At 37.1% G+C, this 23,064-nt stretch overlaps 1 protein-coding gene across 1 annotated transcript in view; it reads right to left on the bottom strand.

Moving 5' to 3' along the window:
• LOC140242368 (fructosamine-3-kinase-like) overlaps positions 1-22,109 on the bottom strand; it is a 35,942-nt gene extending 13,833 nt beyond the window's left edge. The window contains exons 1-4 of the mRNA XM_072322104.1: positions 22,041-22,109; positions 11,167-11,354; positions 9,675-9,852; positions 1,744-1,942 (exon numbers count right to left, since the gene is read on the bottom strand). Coding sequence (XP_072178205.1) covers positions 1,744-1,942; positions 9,675-9,852; positions 11,167-11,354; positions 22,041-22,109 — 634 coding nt within the window. The remainder of the gene's footprint in view (positions 1-1,743; positions 1,943-9,674; positions 9,853-11,166; positions 11,355-22,040) is intronic.
• Positions 22,110-23,064: the final 955 nt, after the last annotated feature.

Here is a 23,064-nt window from a genome sequence, read left to right as displayed (position 1 = left end):
CACGATGCACGGGGAAAACATCACATGGTTGATATAATAATCAACATTATTGTCAACATTATGACCTCCATTTGCTTTTGTGTCACTCTCAGCTCAACATATTTTAAGCAAAAGTATGAGAAGTTTTCATGCTGACTATAAGCACAACTTATTGTTTGATCTGGCGGCCATATAGGGCCAGTTTCCACCTACCATTGATTGATACTCCTGATTTGTATTAAACACCTCGATTTCACTGCATTATAGAAACGGCAAACCACCCGTGATGTACTAAATGCAAAAAAAAAGAGGAAAATATCGAGAACGAGTATGTTTCCCGCTTGAAATAAATTGTATGTATTTATTATGATATGTTCCAATGTGAATAGCATGCAAGTGTGATGTAAACAAAGTATCTTTTTTAAAAGGCACGAAGTTTTCCCTTTCTTCGGTGTAAAGCTTACTGCCTCCCAATAACGCCGCACAATATTTTGTGATGTTCATACATTACCCGCTCTTACCACAGCATGTATGCCATAACCTGGCCAAATAACCATACCAGAGTTATTCATGTATACCCGCTGAAAACAGCTAACTAGTTTTCAAGAAAACCGTTATGAGCATTCTGCTAACAAACTGACTGCAGCACTTTTGTAGAATCTTCTTTACTTGTTATGATAATGCAATCACGCCGACCGCAAATGCAGTCATTAAATATTGTTTGACTTTATCAACCATGCAGAGCCAATTCATTTACATTTATTATCTACTGAATTCCCTGATTTGCACTTTACAGTTCGATTTTATTTTGTGGAAATTGTAAACCACCCGTGATGTATTAAATGCAAATATGTATATATATATATATATATATATATATATATATATATATATATAAATATCGAAGGCGGATATGTTTCCCCCATTTTAAACACCTTGTATGTAAACACCACATTCAATATGTGAATAGCGTGCAAGAGTGATGTAAATAAAGTACCATTTTGAAAAGTGAAGTCTTCTTCTTCTTCTTCTTCTTCTTCTTTTTCTTCTTTCGTATGACTAACCTAACATCTCAGATCAGGTATTTCGAAATAGATGATAACACTTTTGGGTTAGAAAATTATTGTTGTTTGCAAATGGCTTACTTCCTTAGCCAACGCATCTAATCAATCAGATTGTAATATGTATGTCGAAACACCGCCGCGCGTTTAAGCATTCGAATAGAAACTTTAAGAATGTCAAAATAAATTTCGGAAGTCTGATGAGAACGACCATTTACTTCTGTCTCAGTCAGAATATCGACCTATACTTTTAAAAGGATCGTACAGTTTCGGTTGAGACCAAACTTCAGGTTTCTGGCATTATTTTTGGTGAGATAATGAGAAATATCTAATGAAATGTGAAAGAATATATAATTCCAAAAAGATATCAACGTTCATTTGATGAAAATTGGTTTTGAAATGGCTGAGAAATCCAAGACAAAGCGATCCTAAGAAAAGGCGGGACCCACCTTTTATTACGATCGCTTTGTTTTATTTTGTTTTTGGATGTCTAAGCCATTCCATAACCGATTTTCATCAGATAAACTTTGAATTCCTCTTGGAATGGTGTGCTCTGTACTATTTCATAGGTGGTTTCTTGGTATCTCTCAAAAAGGTAAAAGCCCAATCCTCATCTCAACCGATACTATGCCATCCCTTTAATATCGACTATCACCCCCTCAGGTTTCCCCCGACCACGCCCAATGGGTCACGCCGTCCATACCTGGGCCTGACTCGACTTCCCCCACGTTCAATCCATGAAGGTCACCGTGCAGCAGAGAGGGTACAATGCCCTCGCAGCCGGCCAGGAGCTGGGGCAGTTTCCTCTGCAGCAGCGACCACAAGTCTTTCACCTCGCGATCGCCGTAATCCCTCTCGACCATCTCAAATCGTGGTTGAAGTCGTTGTCGAGCGAAGAATGTCTGGGAGAGAAAATGTCGGATTTGGCGGTGAGTGGCGCTGTAGTAGATAAGACCTTCCAGTCATAATTTCATAGCGGAAAATTCAGTGACATCAGAAACCATTTAATAGGGTCTTGGGACTAGCTCACGTTTAGCGATAAAAGTAGGGGTTTGGTGATGTCCTCATTAGTTATAACATATAATGATCGAAAGATAATTCTTTAAGAGTGAGGCCAGGATGAAAGGATTGTGAAGAAAGAAAGGGCATTCATTCTCGGCCTTTGGTAGGAAAATAATGACAACATTACGCACATGTGTTATTGCCATGGTATCGTAATATCATGGTGATAACAAGTGATAATAAAGCCATATTTTTCCACAGATTTACCAAACTGTTTTGAACTGTTGCGGTTGTTTAGCGATAGTTGTAAAGCAAAAAAGAAAAGAAAAAAAAAGATAAGCCTGATGACTCTTAAACGTGTAAAATGAATCATTAGCATAATTGTGTGTGTATATATATAAACGCATGAGCACACACATACCAGTATATGAATACAGATACGGCGCGTGCAAACACACAAAGAACTTGATGCTCGCGCTCAGCTCGAACACAATGAGCAAAGCAAATTTTGCAGGCCGCACTCAACGGTTGCCTGCATATAACAAAGAGAACAAAACTTCATGAAACTTAATAATAATTGGTAAAGTCTTTCGCGCCATTCAGTGCTCTAGATTATGAAAGCGACTCGTCGCAGCGCGGTCTTGCAGGATCCACTCAAATAATTTTGTGATAACAATGAATAATATATAAATCGTAGAAACACACGTTGTGTGCATGAAGATTTAATTTATAAAGTCCCTAAAACTGCATGTCTGTCATTCCGTGTTGTGTCTTTTTACGGTAAAATTTTTCTTGCCATTGTTAGAATTAAAGTTTCATTAGGTAGATTGACATTTTAATTGTTCAACCCTATTGCGATTATATACAATTCTTTATTTGGGTTGCAAACTTATCAGAGCTTTTATCTCCCTGGCTTCGTTACTGATCCTGCAATTGGACACTGCTATTTGTCTTGGAAAAATGTTATTCCAGCAAAATATATCGATGATTCCGTCAAACTCTGGAAAGATTACGGTATGGAAACTATAGCTCAATAATAAGATGAAAATGAGGTCAAGAAAAATAAAAGAAAGTGATGCAGTGAACAGAATGTAACGGAACTAAGAAACAAAGTTACCTCTGAAATTAGAAAAGTGAAAAGAAATTATTATGTATAAAGATGGAGCGATCCGCTGGTGTTTGGAAGATTTTGAAATCTGTCATGCCGCCTAAATCACAAGGTAATAATCCCCAATTTGATGTAATTGATTCTAGTTTTAATCAATATCTTTCTTCCATTGAGGAAGAACTTGTCAATGTACTGTAATTATGAAAATCAATACTGCATGTGATGTTAAATTTAGATTCCATTCATTTTGTGAGGATGATGTTCATATAGAGAACTAAGGAATTTACGAGACAGTATCTTACTTGGTCTGGACGTTATTTTCTTATACGATTTTGATGATCAGCGCCCTCATTATTGTGCCTTGTTTAACTTATATTATTGAAAGATCTTTGCTTGAAAATAAATTCCCAAGTAATTGGAAAATGCCGAAAGTCATAGGTACTCATAAATCTCGTAGTAGCAATTCTCCAAATATTTTTCGTCCCATCTCAATATTACACACCGTTTCTAAGTTGTTGGAAAGGCTTGTGGAAAGGCAATCGGTCTTTCTTGAAGAAAATAATCTTTTAATAATTTCGATTTAGGCGAAAAAAATTCGACCGTCACATCCTTAATCATGGTCATGATGGTTACGGATGAATAGATGAAAGCCATAGATAAAGGAAAGGACACGTGGAGCCGAATTCATAGACTTGAAAAAAAAAAAAGCGTTTGACTGCGTTAATCATGATTTACTTCTTCTCAAATGACGCGATATTGGTGTATCAGATGACTGTTTGCCATGGTTTACCGATTACGTGAAGGGGCGATCTATTTTGTATACCTGCCTTAGCGGCCACCTCTCTATAGCGGAAACCTGTCTATAGCGGTCACTGAAAAATCCCCCCGAGAGAAAAGCAATGTTAAGGACCCTGTGTATAGCGGCCACCTGTCTAACGCGGCCAGCGGCCACAAATTTTGTTTCCCGCGGTAGATTTTAACCTGTCTATAGCGGCCAAAAACCCGATGGAGCCGTAGCCGAGCCGATAATTCAGCGTGTTTTTCTGCTTGTTAGCCGTGCCAGTCATTCCTGGGCAACGTTCAGTGATCGCCACCGTTGCATTCATCACTTATTCAGTCACAATAAGGCACTAGTGACTGCACATGCTACATCATGTACTGTGCAACAATTTCATAAACACCGGCACTGTTCTATGCATGATACACACAATGTGCATACGTACACACATACATGTACATGTATATGTAAGTATATATAGACGTATACAACGATGATACATGTTACCTGTCTATAGCGGCCACCTGTCTATAACGGCCACTTTTCCCGTATCCCTTGGGTGGCCGCTATAGACAGGTTTGACTGTACTTCATTGAATTCAAAGCTCCATTATGTCCACATCTTTTCTTTTCTTTTCTTTTCTTTTCTTTTTTTTTGGGGGGGGGGGGTTTCCACAAGAATCGATTCTTGGTCCCCTTCTGTTTATCGTCTTTATTAGTGATTGTTCATTCAGATACTTTGCAAATCATTGTTCAGTTCATTAATATTTGTATGCAGATGATACTGCTGTTTACAGTGGTTTATGTGGGGTTTTTTTTCCTGATAACAACATTTATAATGTCCATATGAAACTAGATAACGATTTGGGTTTTTTAAATTCTCTTGCCCCTTTTTGGCAATGCTGATATCATATAATTCAAGCGATAAGAAGTATGTTAAACAATTACAAATTCTTCAAAACCGTGCTTGGAGAATTATCACGAGGATAAATCCTTATGAACGTGTGTCTATTTTACAAATTTAATCTGCTTTAAATTGATCGTTCCTTCAATCTAGACATACGAAACACTTAACCATATTCGCATTTAAATCAATCCTTAATAATATACTAATATGTTATCCTCATCCATGAAAGGTGTTTTCCCTCCTTCTCCTTACACTAATTCTCTCAGGTCAGCTCAGGTAACATTGTTCTCCCGAAGCGTCGCACTGATTATTGTAATTAAAAAAAAAAGCAAAACAAACAAACTACATAATCATTATAGGGAATCGATACAATGCAATGTACTACCTCATATCTTGAATTTGACACAATTAATGTCCACATGAAGTTTTTGAAGGATGTAGAAAATTTTACTTCTGCAGTATGTGATTGTTTATTTAACATCTCTCAATGTACTATTCAGGCCCTATTTTCTGTACGCTACTTTTAACCCATTAGTAACTAAACCGCCCGAAACCACCCGTCAGATTATTCCCTAAACCGTCCGAAACAGCCCGTCCGCTTTTCTATAGTTTTCTGCTTTACTATTTTTATTGTTTTCATATAGAATGTAATTATAATTACGTCATTTGAAAGAGGTCAGCGGTCAATAGAAGTATGTCAGAGTTAGTTCTGTGACACACAAGTCCCTTGGTAAAGTCTTAATAGGCTTTCAAATAAACATAACTTATAATAGACAAAAATAGACATGCTGTGATCTATTTTGCATAATTTAATTATAATAGGTAATGATGATGAAATGATGAAATAATAATGATAATAATAATAATAATAATAATAATAATAATAATAATAAGTAATAAGTTGTCGAAATGAGAGTGATATTGTTGTATTGTAAATGAGATTGATATTGTCCAGGGAACAATAGGCCATTATGTACAGAAACTTCAGTTGCTAAAGGGTTAACTTGTCTAAGTAATTGCATAGTATGTGTCTTATCTAAAATATCAATCTTAATACATGTATTCTATTTTAATTTTTCATTGCAATTGTATACTGCTTTGTTTATATTGCTCATCTAAGGCATCCCTCTGAAAACCAACGCTAAGTTGTGTCATTGATCCCTATGTTAAAGTATCCATCCATATGTAATATTAACCTGTTTGTATATCATCTTTTGTGACGGAAAATAAAATACACGGCAATATTGTACAATACAATAACGGCGACCCATTTTGAAGATTGAAGTTTTGGCCTACGCTTGTATCCGAAGGCCCGGTGTCACACCTTTCCGGGCAAGCCTTGCGTGCGACTTGCAAAGAACAATTTTGACTACCCGGAGGTCCACGTAGATGATCCGCACATGACAGTACCTAGCATGTATCTCAACCGTAGTCGCCCGGACGTGCGCACGCATATTTCTTTACCCGCAACCGTGTTTAGGCCCTGTCACACCTTTCCGGGCAAGCTACTCGGGCTTGTTACGTGTAGGGATTTTCTAGCATACCGGACATTCCTGAGGGCGGAAAAGGATTTGAGCGAGTCAGCGCATGTGTCTTACTTGCTGGACGCGTTCTAGTTAAATTATACTTGCGAGTATACTGTGTGACCTTTGTACCTGTCGCGTGGGGGCTGACAACTCAGTGAAGGAATTCCTCTGATGGAATGGCTGAAATCCCACAGAATTTCATTATCTTGGCTGCATATACGGGACTGCGAAGTACCTGCGTGGGAGTTGCCTGGGAAGTGCTGCCGCTAAGGGCCTCCTACTGGCGTTCTGCGTGGACCTCTACGGGCATTCCCGCGACTCACCCGGAAAAAGTTTTGGTCATGCTCAAAACTTTGCTGCGGTTAAATCGGACTTGCGTGAGCACCTCCGGGCAACTACGCGCTAGATACTGTCAGGTGCGGACCAACTGCGGAGAGCTCTTGGGAGTAAATTTGTTTCCCCCGCAAGTCAGTCAAACCGCAAAACTCCCCCTGTACGGTATGACAAGGCATTAATGAAAATTGCAATATATATATATATATATATATATATATATATATATATATATATATAAACCGAGGTCACAACACGATGCTTGACAAAAGGCTATTAAAGCAAGTGACAGGTACTAGTCTATATGCGAAAGAATCGTCCTCCAGAACCGCTCTTCAAATGCAACATAAACATCATGAACTGTGAAATAAGCGAGACTTCGATTTCTTTACGAAATCATGTTCTGCAGGTCACAGGCAAGCGCGCGATAGGACAAAATTCATAAAGATTCACAAAATGTGATAAACACATTGTGCTGCAGAGGTTGAAAGTCGGTACAATTGCTATTTCCGCCGACACCGCACACTCAAGAGGTCTTTCGAGTAAAGGCTACACGAAATAGGGAGTTTACAGTATCTTTAATGTCTGAATATACCTGGGGTTGGAAAATTGGATTTTCAATTTCATTCGCTCCGATCTCTGTAGAAGTTCGAACTTCGTCGATGCGGCACACATCACAATGAGACATTAATGAATGGTATAATCATGGAGCTAGTTCCATGGTTTATAATCATGAATCCTAGCCCACCGCAATACTATATAGTACTTAGTATTATACCGAGTATTGTGTTGACAGTGCTGCCTGTCCGGGTGTATGTGTGTGTATGTGTGTGTCTGTCTGTCTGTCTGTCTGTCTGTGTGTTTGCTAAGAGAAAACGGGGAACTATATACGTTTGTTTTTAGGGGCGAAGGATCTTAATACGTTTTACTCTAGTTGCTAAACTACGCAGTCACTTATTTAGCTATGAATCGTTAGGCACCGAAATGTTTACTTACATAATAACAATTGGTGTCGCATAACCTACTTCAGCATCCGAAGTCTTATTGATGTAATGACTTCATTTACGCATTTTCGTCGTGATCTCGACCAAGACACAGGCCCTGGCACTTTAATAGTTAAAGGACAAGTTCACCTTCATTAACATAAGGATTGAGAGAATGTAGTAATATTAGTAGAACACATCATTGAAAGTTTGAGGAAAATCGGGCAATCCGTTCAAAAGTTATGAATTTTTGAAGTTTTTGTGCAGTCACCGCTGGATGAGAAGACTACTGCAGTGTATGATGTCACATGCGTACAACAATATAAGGAAAATATACAGAGAATTTCACAAAATTTCATCTTTTGAAAAAAGAACACATTCCCTTGACTCGTTACTGACATATGTTATGGGTGATATTATTCCCATTGCCTTTAGAAACAGGCAAGTCAAGTGCTCTTTTATGATGCGAAAAAAGTGAAAAATTGTTGAATTCTCTTTACATTTTCTTTATACTGTTGTACTCATATGACATCACGAGCCTCAGTAGTCTCCTCATCCAGCGGTTCCAACACAAAAATTTTAAAAATTCATAACCTTTGCATCGATTGTCCAATTTTCCTCAAACTTTCACTGATGTGTTCTACTAATATTGCTGCATTCTCTCAATCTTTATGTTTATGAAGGTGAACTTGTCCTTTAATGCAAGGGTCAACTCTGGCGTGAAAAAATAAACTGAAACTGAAACCAAATGGCTGAAAGGAGTATAAAGTGTTCGTGACGAACAGTTGGAAAATAGCGTTGCCTTACACATTTTGGATCTGATTTCGGCCGTGTGGCACTCCAGATAGTATTGGTTGACAAGTGGTAGCTGACATGATTATATTGAATAGTTTGTTGGACCATATGCACTGCACACACTGACATACATCTCATAAACGACGGCGCGTAATTTTTACTGTGAAGAAGCTAAACTGTGAAAGTGCACTCGTCATCATGATGTAGTGTGTACGTACAACCCCATCAATGTTTGCTTTTTCACTTTCTGGTATCTTCAATTCCAGTTACAGTCTGCTAGCCAGCTTTTGATATCCCTGAGCAACTAGCTGAGACTGTTAAAAGACTTGTCGACCTTGATTCATCGTTGTGATTCCATGCAGTAAGTTAATTACAAATCTTCACAATTTTTATGACACTTATTTTCAGTTTTGGCCTGTTTCTACTTCTTTCTTCCCGTGACATTCCTTTTTTTTTCCTTTGTGGTTATTGTCGGTTGACATCAAGATATCACTAAGCTTGCCATGATATGCGCATGGGTTGTGACTATATCAATCTGAAGTACAAGTCGAATGCCATAGCAAAGCTATGCAGTGTTAATCTACAAGTGCTGAAGCAAAGACGAAAAACGACGAACAGGATTTAGTACCTATTTAAGTTATAGTAAGCCCCTTGAGCAGAACCCTTGGGGATTCTTTATGATTTGTCACTAAAGATAATAGTTCGTAATACGTAATCGCAATATATGATGAAATAGGGTGATGTAATCGGACTAAAGATCCATTTTATCATACAGAATATCAAGAAGCGTATATACGTACGTTGTGCACTCGTAAAAGGCTCAAGCAAAAATGTGTTTTACGAACGTATAGATCTTTGCCGTAACAATCATTAATAATTATGTTTTATTTCATTGATATTTCACTAGGCATATAAGTACAGAAGCATAATCATGATAGTTTGTCCAAGCAAAATTCAGAAAAAATCGAATTAAATCAAAATCAAATTAAATCATTCATAATAATTATCATAATTAACGATTGTAATATTCCACCGTCCAGCCATCCCTTCATAACTTTAGGAAAACAACATCTAAAGTAGCTATGCTGCCCGTTCAGTCATCCATCCAACTAAGTAAAGCATTGTAGTTTTCATCTATTTTAGCGATAGACTTACGTTCTCATAACCAGTAAAAGCTCAACGACCCCTAGACCATAGACTCACCGTCCAGTCGTCGGTCCATGTATTATCCGTGGGAATGTAACCGCAGCACGTGGTGGTATGGAATCCGAATCTGGAGACGTAGCGCTGAGCACCGCTCTCTTCTAACCGGTCAAAGAATCCAATTTTCGACGCACCTTTCTCTTCCGCGACCTTTAGTTTCCTATTGTAGAGATGCAAGCTAAGGTTGGAATTGGAAACATGAGAGGCAATAGTATTCTTAGTATCGCACTATGTCTTAATCTAATCAAGGCCTGTGTACGGTTAAAGGGACATTCCAGACGATTTTCATAATTTCACATCATGTAGTACATAAATCGACAACTCCATGAATAGATTTGTGGAATTTATTGTGGTTCTTGAGCAGAGAAAACAATACTTTGAAAAACCTTAAACAAATTACACTGAACAGGGATGATGACATAGGAGGTTCACATATTTCAGAAATGTAGCAGTGTAATTCCATTACAATACCGTTTGCTTGCGAGTTCACTTGTGAATAATTTATGCATGCCTTCTTCTTTTGTTCTGCTTCCTTGAGCCCCAAGTCATGCATTCTTATGGTGACTCTGCCATGTCATCATTCTTATTCATTTCAATTTGTTCTAAATTTTGAAAATATTCTTATTCTTCATCCCAATTATCACAAAATCTGAAACTCTGTCCTTAGTATTACTAATTTATAGTTGTTCAAATGTAAAAATCTGAAAGTCATCCGGAGGTCTTCTTTAAATACTTGCATTTTCTGCAATTCCTGTCATGAACTTTCAACTGTTTGATTCTATTATTATTGAAGGAAACACTCGATTCCGGCAGCCATATACATGACAGCTTATAGGGTTTCCGGCATCAGTGATAGTCAATTATCTTGGAAATGGTACATTGAATAATATTATAAAGCTCCCAATCCAGATAGAGCGGTACATATACGTGTAATGATTATCCATCAGTTTAAAAAAAAAAAGATGCGCAACATTTGAACTTGTTATTATCTTATTTTTCTCGTACTATTTCGGAACTTTTATCTTCTTCTTCTTCTTTGTGTGTGCGTGTGTGTGTGTGTGTGTGTGTGTGCGTGCGTTTGTGTATTTGTGTTTTTTCTCTTTTCCTCTTTTTGCTACTTTCTCTTACGGCTAATGCCTTTGATTTGAGATGGAGATGATATATATTATAACAGGATATGAATATATTGTGGAATTTCTTTGATTCTTTGATTATTGAAGTGCATAGATTGAGATGTGAGATGATCAAGTACTGCATGCATGGGGGGGGGACAGGTATAGAGGGCATGAGGCATAGGGAAGGTATTTTTTCTGTTTTTGTTTTTTTGTAGCAACGTGTATAAAAGTCTATGTGTTGGTTTTTTTTTTTTAGTTGATCAAACATTGCTGATTGTACATTGTGTTTATGTATTCATCTCGAATGATTTTATGTGAAATTATAGGTATCAAATAAAGATCATTGACACCAAAAAAGCGTAAGGGAGTTGGCATACCGTGCCATTTGTTCTCCAAGTTCCGCCGCGTGCTGGTCCAGATCTCGTATATCGAGGTGCTCCAAAACAAAGATTGCCCCTGATCCCTCCGGGTGATCGACGATCGTCACGGGTGTGGTACACGTCACCGTGTCGGTGGCTTTAAGGGCTAATAGGCTTTCTCGTTCTCCCTCGAACATTCTCCTTGACTGCAGCAAATAGCATGGATAGGAAAAAGTGAATAGGGGCCTATCAAAAATAAAAAGAAGTATATGCAACTATATCCTACAACATGTCTGATGGTTACAAATCACCCTAAATTTTACCTAAAATAATCATTTTACTTTTTTTCTCTCGATAAAAGTGTCTTATATATATAGCCAGTTATCTTTTAAGACATATTATGCAATTTTATGCGTGAGATAAAGGGGAAGGAGTGTATTTCGCGACATTTTGTTCATTCGCGCATTACATGTATGCATGGTGTCAGAGGTAAACGGCACGGAAGGTTTTTTTTTTTTTTTTCTCTCTCCTTTTCTCCTACCCTCTTGTTTACGGTGGGCTACTGTCTAGGTAGAAAGCATTTTTAGGCCAACAGCTGGCGAGATCGATGGTTTGCAAGCTGCATCCTTCTCGCAGCACGGTAAGAAATGCTTGGCTGGGTTTCCCGTGAATTTTGTTATGATTCATTTGGTTATCAATAAAGGCCGCACCCCGGTATTTGAATAAAGATAATGCAAGCGACAGTGAGTAGTCAAATTACAGGTTAATTATTATTGTATTGGGATGGGAGTGAAAGGTTAGAAATAAGGGAATCGCACTGATTGGAGAGTGATAATGTATGCAAGGTTAAGAGCGAGAGAGGGAGCGGGAGAGAAGATAAATAGTTGTGAAGGAGGAATAAGAGATGAGAAGCTAATCCGACCCGAGAGTGGAAAGACCGTTTGTGCCCATTGGGAAGGGTCCAGGCTCGTCGAAATAGGAGGGAATCCAGGATAAGACTCCGCTGAGATCCGAGCTAAAAGGCTGTGAGGGAGAAAGCGAGTGAGAAATTGAACCTGTGATACTCCGAGGCTAAGGTATTCCTGCTGTTGAGCGGAATTGGCAGACGGGGCACTTGACGACAACTCCGAGGGCAGACGGCAACTCTCCGCGCTGGTGCAGGGCAGAAATAACTCCGCATCGTTATATTGCTATGAGCTGAGGCAGCCGCAGTGTACGAGCTGAGACAGCCGCATAGCTACGAGCTGAGACAGCCGCAGTGCTACGAGCTGAGACAGCCGCATTACTACGAGCTGAGTCCGGGACCAGCCGCTGCTCGGTGGCACAGTCACGGTCGTCAACAGAGACGCTGTCATCACTGGCTGGGCCAGACTGGTCGACGTCGGCACCGACGCTGCACCCTAGCGATCTACAAGACGCACGAGGGCGCCCTCCAGCGACGTCATAGGACACCGAACTCGGCGAGATAACACCTGAGAGTTGGTAGTAACAGGAGCTCCGTAGGCAGTAGTATAAGTGTAGTATAATTGTAACAGGGAGTTTGATGAGTTTGATTTAATCTAATGAATTCCGTGGAATATTTGATTTAAGTATATAAGCAGATAATTCATTTATGTTGCATTGCGTTATGATGAGATTTGTCAGAAAACATAGAACCCGCAGAGGAATCAAATTTTTGTTTATTGCATTTTGAATCAAAAAAAAAAAAAATCTTCACGCTGTGTTGTTTACGTGGTCTATACTAGAGTAAAGTTGCGCAGTAAGTTCCTCCTGACACATGTATGCATGGTGGCATAACCACTACACCATATCAGGTTGTTTGAAGAGGAGGAAAATAAACAGTAGATCGCCATCACACGCATAGCCTTAGCTTGGATTGCTGGTCGATACCTTCAACGACATGTTGATCTATTACTTGGTTTACTACCACATCGTCTAATGGTCATTTGGTCTCGTAGTAGTCTAATCCCGCTTCGTCTTCAACCATTTCGTCTAATGACCATTTACTCCAAGTGGCACTTGGCCTCATTACCAGTTGGTCTACTTCCAAATGGGATATGCCCATTTCTTCTAAAACTCACAGTTTATTACACAAAATGGGAAAAAACAAGGTGACAAAATTGCGATTAGACCATCTGGTCATTAGACGAAAAAGATACTTAGCAAAAATGGGCTTTAGACCAAGTGAGGATTAGACCAAGCAGGCATTATACGAACTTGACAGTAAACCAATGAGTTCAGCCGTACTGGTGTTAGACGAACTGGGAGGTATAATAGACCACCTGATATTAGACCAAGTAGCAAAAAACCAATGACAGGATCAGTATAAGCTCTGCATTGGCACAGGTACAAATATGTGACATGTGATATTGCGCAAAACAGTCAGTTCTTTATGGGGTAAAAACATGAAAATTTCCAGATGCGTCCACATTTTCCCTGATGACACGATCAGTGTGTAGTCGATGGAATCGAGCTCCATGGTATGACATATGCATGATGTGTAGAAGTAGTTTATGCAGAGTTCAAAGGCTGTCCTCTCATAACAGTTTGTATAATTATAAACCCACACATTTATACGGTGTGGGAGTTATTAATCCACGGGATATATTCAAGATTCAAGATTCAAGATTCAAATTCATTTTCACTTCCATCAAATAAACGAAAATAAAAGAAATTATATACATTGCATATGTACAGGATATTTGTAATAATTGCAGAATGTGATTTGACAAAGTACATATGAAAATGAGAAGCAGATAAAAAAAACGCAATCATGTCTTTGTTAATATATACATAAAGCGTATAATACAAGTCAACTTATGATGAGGATGGAAGTGGAGGGTCCCACTAAGAAGCAGAGCTTGTACAATATGGGACCCTCAGGAAATACACAAGACAGCAATATGAAACAAAATAAAATGAACCGATGTCAACTGACATCAAAATAATTGGAAAGGGAAAACGAAAAAAATAAGAAAAAAGGGGGAAAACTACAGCACGTGCCATCGTGGTCGCAAGCAATCTGGATTCCATGATGTAGAATAAGTGATGAAATACAACCTGGATTGAACATAGTGCAAAATTTTTTTAATGCATAATTATATTGGTAAGAATGCAGGAGAAAGAGAGAATAGACACATCGATATATGCGGATCACTGGCAGGAATATGATTATAAGGAGGACTTAAGGAAAAAAAAAAGAGAAAAAAAATAGATTCTTTTTAATTGTCTAATATGGTTAAACGAAACTAACTCGGTTGGATGTTGTAAGATTTGAATAAAAATAATTTTGATTTATTCTTGAAGGAGTTCAGAGATTGAGCTTGTAATAAATATTGTTGTGAAGTGAATTCCAATACTTTGGCCCATCGTAGATGAATGTGTTTTGAGCCAACAAAGTTCTCAGAAATGGCAAATGGAAGTCATTTGATCGCCTAGTTGGATAATTGTGAAAGGATTTATTTCTTTGAAACATTGTTTCGAATATAATCATTTGGAAGATTATTTTTGTTGAAATTATACATAAATTTTCCTAAATTAAACAAATGCAAATCATTAATTTTCAATATTTTATGCTCATAAAATAGTGGGTCAGTATGAGACAAAAATGCAGTATGACATATGATACGGAGTGATTTCTTTTGCAATAAAAGTAATTTATCTAAAAATGTTTTATAATTTATCATGCATTTCCCCACGAGAGAATACCGTAATTTAAATATGGCAATACTAAAGATGAATATAATATAAGCAGGGACGACAAAGGAAAACAAAATTTAAGCTTATTAATTATACCAATATTACGTGAAATAATTTTACATATACTGTCAATATGAAATTTCCATGAAAGCTTATTGTCAACTATTATTCCAAGAAATTTTACATGGGAAACATTTTCGAGTGGAGTACCATCTAAAACAATGTCAACAGGTAATGCCTCAGTAGAATTGCTAAAAAGCATATATTTTGTTTTTTGAAGATTAAGAGATAGCTTATTTGCTTTTATCCACTAGGCAACATTTTCTAATTCTGAATTTATTGTATGAACAAGGGTAAAAAGATTATCGTGGGAAAAAAAATAAATTTGAGTCGTCTGCAAAGAAAATAAAAGAAAAAACATCTGATGATCAACAAAAATATGTAAACATTAACTAATAGTGGACCTAATAAACTTCCCTGTGGAACCCCATATTTAATATCTAACATTTGTGAATTACAACCATTTAGAGAGACATATTGTTTCCTGTTCATGAGGTAGGTCCTGAACCACTCCAAGGCCTTCCCACGCATTCCATAATGATGTAATTTGTTAAGTAAAATATCATGATTAATGGTGTCGAAGGCCTTGGAGAAGTCCAGGAACAAACCTATCAGATGAGAAGATTTGTCGATAGCATGTGCCACTTTTTCTACAAAACTCAATAATGCATGTGTAGTGCTATGTTTCTCCCTATATCCAAACTGAGAATTCGATAATACATTATTGGATTTAAAAAATTAATAGTTCTTTTATAAATAATTTTTTCAAGAATTTTTCACAATGCACTTAACAAAGAAATTGGTCGGTAATTATTTACGTCTAATTTGTCACCTTTTTTTAAACAAAGGGATGACTTTTGCTGTTTTCATACTTTCAGGGACGGTGCCGTTAAAAAGAGATAAATTAAATATAATGAGCTAAAGGATCCGCAATCGACGATATTACCCCCTTTAAAAGAAAATTGCTGATGTCATCGTGTCCAGCACTTTTTTTGGAATTAAAATCAGAGACGATATTAATTATCTCCTGAGTGTATGTAGGATTAAAAAATATTGAATTAAAATTTGGTGGGCCCAAAAATTCGGAAAAATGTTTTGTGGAGGGAGGAATATTTCTTGTCAGGCCTTCCCCAATTGAAGAAAAATGATTATTAAAAATATTACAAATTTGATGAGGATCTTCAAAAATTTCACCATCGAATCTAATTTTTGTAATATTTGGCTTGACATTTGATATGTTCATGGCTTGCTTTAGCACTTTCCATGTATTTTGCATATGATGACTGTAAAATTGTAATTGGCTAGTATAATATTTTTTTCTTTTCTATACGTATAATTTTCGTCAAAGTATTCTTATAACTAATATATTTCAACTTTGATTGCTCAGTACGTTTCATTTTAAATCTGTAATAAAAATTATTCTTTCTATTTATTGAACGCATAAGCGATTTTGAAATCCATGGAAGCCTAGGTATTTTTTTTTTTATAATTAGCTGATTTTTCTCTACGTTTTGGAATACAAATGTCCAAATGTTGGTTAAATATCTTCATAGAATATTCAAAAGACAAAATTAAATTAACGTCATTTGTATAAAAAATACAGGACCAGTCTGCAGTGTCTAAACTAGCACCTAGCCTGGCTATATTTTCATTGTGATTCTTCGTTTAAATAAACGGTTGTATTTATTATTAACTGTCTCGTTTAAAGAAAAACCAATCAAGATGGGGGAAATGATCGTGATATCTGAGAGTACTACAAAAGAATCGGGAGGAGGAAGAATGTTACAAAAAAAAATGATCAATAAGAGAAACGGATTCATTAACTATACGTGAGGGTTTAGATATTAAGGGTAAGAAAGAGGCAGATAAAAATATTTCCAAAAAAATCTTACGACGTATTATTTTGTTTTACTAAATCCCTATCAAAATCACCCATTATAAAACAATTTTTATTAATAAAAAGTGGGTTTTTAACCAAATCCGAAAGATAATCCAAAAATTATTTGATATTCGCGCTTGGTGGTCTATATACTATACCTATGATTATATTTTTACTGCCAGGAACAATAAATAAAGACTCAAAGAAATCAGTCATACTGTTAAACTCATCACGAACTACATAATCATAATTTTGTGAAACATATATGGCAACACCTCCACCTACCCAATTTTGTCTGTTATTAACCACTAAATCATACCCGTCAAGAGCGAATGGACGACTTGAGTCATGAGAAAGCCAGGTTTCGGTTAAACCTACCGCCGAGATATTGTGCATAATGGGACTATCTAAAAATAGCCTCAGTTCTTCAAAATGTTTATTGATACTTCTAATATTAAAATGTAGAAGAGAAAAAATAGTATTATCATACTCCTTGACAACATTATTAAATTGGGTTTGAGTTAGATATTCAGAAGACGGACTTTGCAATTGGTTCTCTGTGTCAAAATCATAATCTAATTCTTGCGGCGATGAGTTAAAACTGTCGGAAACATAATTATTAAAAATAAAAAAACTGTCATTCTGAGTGATATTTGATTCGTTTTGTACAAAAGAAGGTCCTGCCAAATCAAAAAAGTCATCATTAATTGAATTGAATGCTGTGTCTATTGAATTGCGTACTAAAGGGTGAGCGTGATGTCCGCTGCTTGAGTCTACGAAGGCACCGGTAGAGGGCAATAGAGAACAATTTGACTGTGGAGATTGTGGCAATATTCCAGTTACACGTTGTATCGTTGTCTCTTGACATAACGTTATCTACAAAAGAAAATAGGGTCGTCCTATACATAACATTAATACGATCTTGATTAGCACAAACATAAAGAAAAGAGTTTGTCATAATCATACTAATATAAACAAAGTAAGTTATAATAAAACTCCGGAAATTATTCTTTATCCATTCAGTAGAAGGAACATATATATATATATATATATATATATATATATATATATATATATATATTCGTTCAGTATTATATTATGACAGAAGAGGAGACATATCAAGCTGGGACCGCCAACCGCCAGTATATAGGGCAAGTACGCGGTTGCCAAGGACAACTCTAGCGAAAGACACACACCAAATTCAAACAAAATACAAGTTAACATACATTGTAAAACACTGTAGAGCCGGAACACTGCGTGAGTGGAGATGAATATTATGCTCAACTGATATTGTATTTAGTTCAGAAGGCACCCTTTTGCAGATCCCATCCTGAACGAAAAAAACAGACTATACAATTCGCCCTGAGTAACAATACATCCTGCATAATATGCTTTAACGTGTTGTATTGCTGATAATAAAATGTATATAACTTGCGTACGTTGACAACTAATACGTTGGGTAAGTTGGGAGCATGTACACATCAGCTGTTGGAGTTCTGGATTGGGATGTCAATTGATCAGAAAATTATATCGATGAAGAGAGACGGAAAAAACGGAGACTTTTTTTTAAACTTATCATTATTATATCAAAAAATGTATATGTCAATAATAACAACAACAAAATAATTGCAGATAGACTTAGCATATACCGAGAATCATAACAACATATTTATCACATGGATTATGATATAGACATAGATTTAGTTGCAATGGACCATAACCCCCTGCAGGCTCTAATCACTATAAAGTGACCTGACAACCATCATGCCCGCCGGGTACAGCTGTAGTAGAGGGAATTCTTGCCCGAGGAATCAATTTGGAGAGAACCAGCATTGGGCTTGTTCACAGGAACATCTATGAATAAACCGTTTTTATCATTTATTCTATGCGGATTTCTCCTCTCCCACAGTTGCAAAGCAAAAGATCATATTGGACGTTTTCATGTTCATTCAGCCAAGTGAGTTTCCAGATTTCGCAATCCTCTACCGTAAATGATAGCATGCTGGCTATGATCAGTATATAGATTCTGCTTGTTCACAAAACACAAAAGGAAGTCAAAGGGATAGTAGGGTATTTGTGGAGATGAGGGTAAGGCTTTTAATTTTTTTTGCGAGATAATGAGAAACCACTTATGAAATTGTGCAGAGCATACCATTCTATTAAAGAAGAATTCAAAGTTAATGTGATGAAAATCGGTTTTTAGAATGGCTTAGATATCCAAAAACATAGTAAAACAAAGCGATCGTAAAAGGTGGATCCCACCTTTTATTCGGATCGCTCTGCTTTGGATATCTCATCCATTTCAAAACCAATTTTCATCAAATAAACGTTGAATTCCTTTTGTAATTACACGCTCTTTCACATTTCGTAAGAGGTTTCCCATTATCTCACACACGAACACACACACACACACACACAAAGTTTTAAACCAGAAGTTAGGTCTCAATCAAGACTATACGATCCCTTTAAAGAGGCAACACCAAGAAATGGAGTTCGCTGCATGGAGTCAAATATTCAAAAGATTTAAACTTGGTTACGTCGGACATCAAGACGTTTCCGATCTGTAAAGATTCATGTATATTTACGATGCACTTGTTGCGGTTGGTATAAACTTATTTTGATGATGATTCTTTCGGCATATTTTCATTCTTCTAAAGGAGTTAAAGAATTTAAAGAAAGTAATAATTGAAAAAATAAACAGATAGATAAATAAATATATATATAATACATGCATACACACATACTTGACTGAATAATTAATTGAATGAACAGTAAACAAATAATTTAGTAAATGAATAAATCAATCAATTATTTCAAATAAAATAACAGTAATCATGCCACAGATTCTTACGAAAAATGACATGTGATAAAATGTTTTAATTTGCTCAGCACGCCAATAATATTAATTCAATTTCTTCCACATTGATGCAAGTGAATATGAATGTTTCCAGCGTGATATTGTCAGTGGTAGCTTGAAAAAGATTCATTGTCAGTGACAAGGAACATGAAAAGACCCTGGACAAATAAAATGTATGCTCTGTCTTTAAGCTCATTGTGGAGTTATCAACAATGAAAAGTATTCGACCCAAATAGTCATTAAAGATTAAAATGACTGCATCATTAAAAAATGGATTTTGTTGGTTCAATGTGTTTTCTTCTGCTGTCTTGAACCTATAGCGGAATCTTGAAATAGTACATTAAGTAGGCCTAGGTTATTACATGTATCTCACAGCATTACTTTTTTGTATAAATAATAATATTAAAAAAAATGAGCCGAAATTAATAAACCGATTTAATATCTCATTATGTTTTCTTATCAATCGCTTCCTGCAGAACACACACTCGAAATGATACAGTCTGTTTGTACTCATATACGCATATCAGTCCTGACAATTCCCCAAGTTGTTGTCAATGGTACAGGGTCATCCCATGCACAAGACCGACACCCACGAATCATACAGGCCACGAGTTCGACATTGAAAACAGGTCCATGAGTCATACAGCTCACTATTCACACAGCCCATGAGTACGACACTAGGCAAATAAAGCCCATAAGTTCGACACTACGCAAAAACAACCCACGAGTTCGACATATACAGTGTGTCGGTCTCGTTGGCCTTATATAGTTTATTGTCGATCTAATGGGCTGTATGACTCGTGAGCTGCATAACTCATGGGCTGTATGACTCGTGAGCTGTGTGACTCGTGGGCTGTATGATTCGTGGGTGTCGGTCTCGTCACGTGTACCCAATGGTACAACAGTGATCACCACAGCAAGAAATATTGCACTGCATTTCACATGTGTAACACAATATAACGGAATTCATTCATACCAAAGAGCGATTCATACTACTATGAGGCTATAATATTGTGTATACGTACACGGAATACTTTATCTGTTCACTTAGTATCCTGCACGCAGTGATCATTGTAAGAAGAATTTATGATATTCTCTACTCTCTACCTAAATCCCAGTGCAAAATTTTACAATCGACATTAAATTTCCTACCTGTTAAGAGGTAGGAAATTTAATGTCGATTGTAAAAATTTACAGGCTGTAAAAGCATATACATTCCTTTGGCAGACGTAATCTCACTATATACTATAGTCTAGACAGTGTCCCGCATACCTACATCTGTGTTGGAACCAACCACCAAACGTTAAATTTCCATGTCAACACAAGCACTCAATGTAGGCCCTATTAAATCAATCACTGGAAGGAATGTGCCGTTAGATATTGATAACGACCTTTAGGTGGTTTCCACGGAGATGCGTTTCTATCACAAACAGTTATTCTGTTTCAGCAACGCTTCCCTGATATCGTTGCTCATTACAGAGTTCGCATTGTTTTACACTGCACAGGTATTGAATGCACAACGTTATCTTCGGTTCGCGTCTATTGGCTTGCAATGGCATTGTATGAAAAACCCGTTTAGTTGTTTGTTTAGTCGTGCGTTCGTTCATTATATTCGCAGGCAAATCAACTATATATATATATATATATATAAAAGCTATTGAGGGTTTGCAATCGTGCCATACGGTGTTTGTTGGTGGTGTCTCGGTCCCATACATATCAACATAAGTTAGTGGGCGGTGGCGGAATATCGGCTTTGACATGAGACGTGCATTGCGAAATGCAACGCGATGACTGGTTTCCGTGTGCAAGCTCTTAGCCAATGTCATGAAGTCGGCTCCGTAGGCAAAGAAAACATTGCGCTATATACCCCTGGCTATGTGAGGCAAGTTGCAATGTCCCTCCAATGATGAGTCACAGCCATCATCACTTTCAAATCAAGTCGATCATATCTGGTCAATATGATTAACTATATATACATATAATTATGCATATATAAACATATTATGTATACAAACATATGCATATATACGTGTATAGTATTATCATCATAGCATATTTACATACGTACCAAGTAAAAATTGGAGTAGTTCTAATGTTTCACGTTTTCCACATAGCCTATATTTGACAGCAGTGCAATGAAAACAAAATGTAGGCCTACGTTATTGAAGATCGAAGAATTTGTGCATTTCCCTGATTGATACGAAGCAGAGCGCATGAAATACGATAAAACATCGGAGGCAACCCGGCTGACAAAATTACCGTTATACACTCATAATAGCTATGAGATCGGCGAGACATGACTCAAAACGGGTCATTTTTTTTCGTTTGAAGGATGAATGAATGAAAGCAGACATACCACAAGACGCCAGGTAAGTTATGCATAATTTTTAGTCTCACCTCACTTTTGGTGTTGACTTTCACGAAGAAATTCCCTCTCTCCGTTTTGAAATTCCTGCTCTCACTCATAAAACCCCCTCCCCGCGTCTCGAAGCCTTCGACCGTCCTCACGGCGAGGATGGTCCTCAAAATCTGCTCTATGTTCTCCATGATCAAAAATTATTGTTTTGTCGGATCGGCAGCCAAACTGTAAATGCTGCTAGGGCTTCAATATTGTCAAGGCTGTTTTCTGCATTCTTTTAGCCACATCCCCCACCCCCCTCCCCCACACACACACACACAGACACACAACTATATCAGTATACATAGAATGACACGTCTCTCTCACTCACTCACACAAATTTCTTTCTTTGGGAATACCCAGTATTCTTTATCGCAGTGCTTCAACAGACCAGGGAGGCCACTGTCCTCCCTGAACAGACTATACGTGAGCGACGCGGGTACAGCCTCATCTATACACTGTATACACAATCATGATTGTGTAAATACGTTTTTGTTTGCCCGACGTTTGACACACAAGAAGAGAAAAAGGGATGTATTTAATTGAGATAGGATGCAATGAACAGAGAATGTTCAGGAAAACTCAGTATTTCATTGTTTGATATGTTGACTTGATTCGTATTCCAAATTTCGCGTAGGTTTTAAATAATGATACAAGCTATCATACGAAAGACAAAACAAGAGACATCATAACTTTTTTTTTGTGCCAAGGACTTTGGGCAGTGTGTCCAACTCTATATCGTGTGTTGATGTTGTTGTTGTTGTTGTTCTTCTTCTTCTTCTTCTTCTTCTTCTTCTAGACATTGATGACAGTTATCAAACATGTCGCATCTGAATACGTCATTTGCAGCAAAAGGCACCCTACATATCACTTTGCTATATAGGCAAGACTTTGATAGAGTGCAACACGTATGAAGCAGCTAAAATTGATTCCCATATGAGACACCTTCATCATCTTTCACTGTGCATACATTCTGAGTGTTAACAATAGTGAACCAACTTTGTAAACATGCAGCTGTAATTC

This window comes from Diadema setosum, chromosome 19 (assembly GCF_964275005.1).
Source record: "Diadema setosum chromosome 19, eeDiaSeto1, whole genome shotgun sequence".
Taxonomy (NCBI): domain Eukaryota; kingdom Metazoa; phylum Echinodermata; class Echinoidea; order Diadematoida; family Diadematidae; genus Diadema; species Diadema setosum.
The sequence above is the reverse complement of the archived record's forward strand: the minus strand, read 5'-3'. Positions and strand labels throughout refer to the sequence as shown.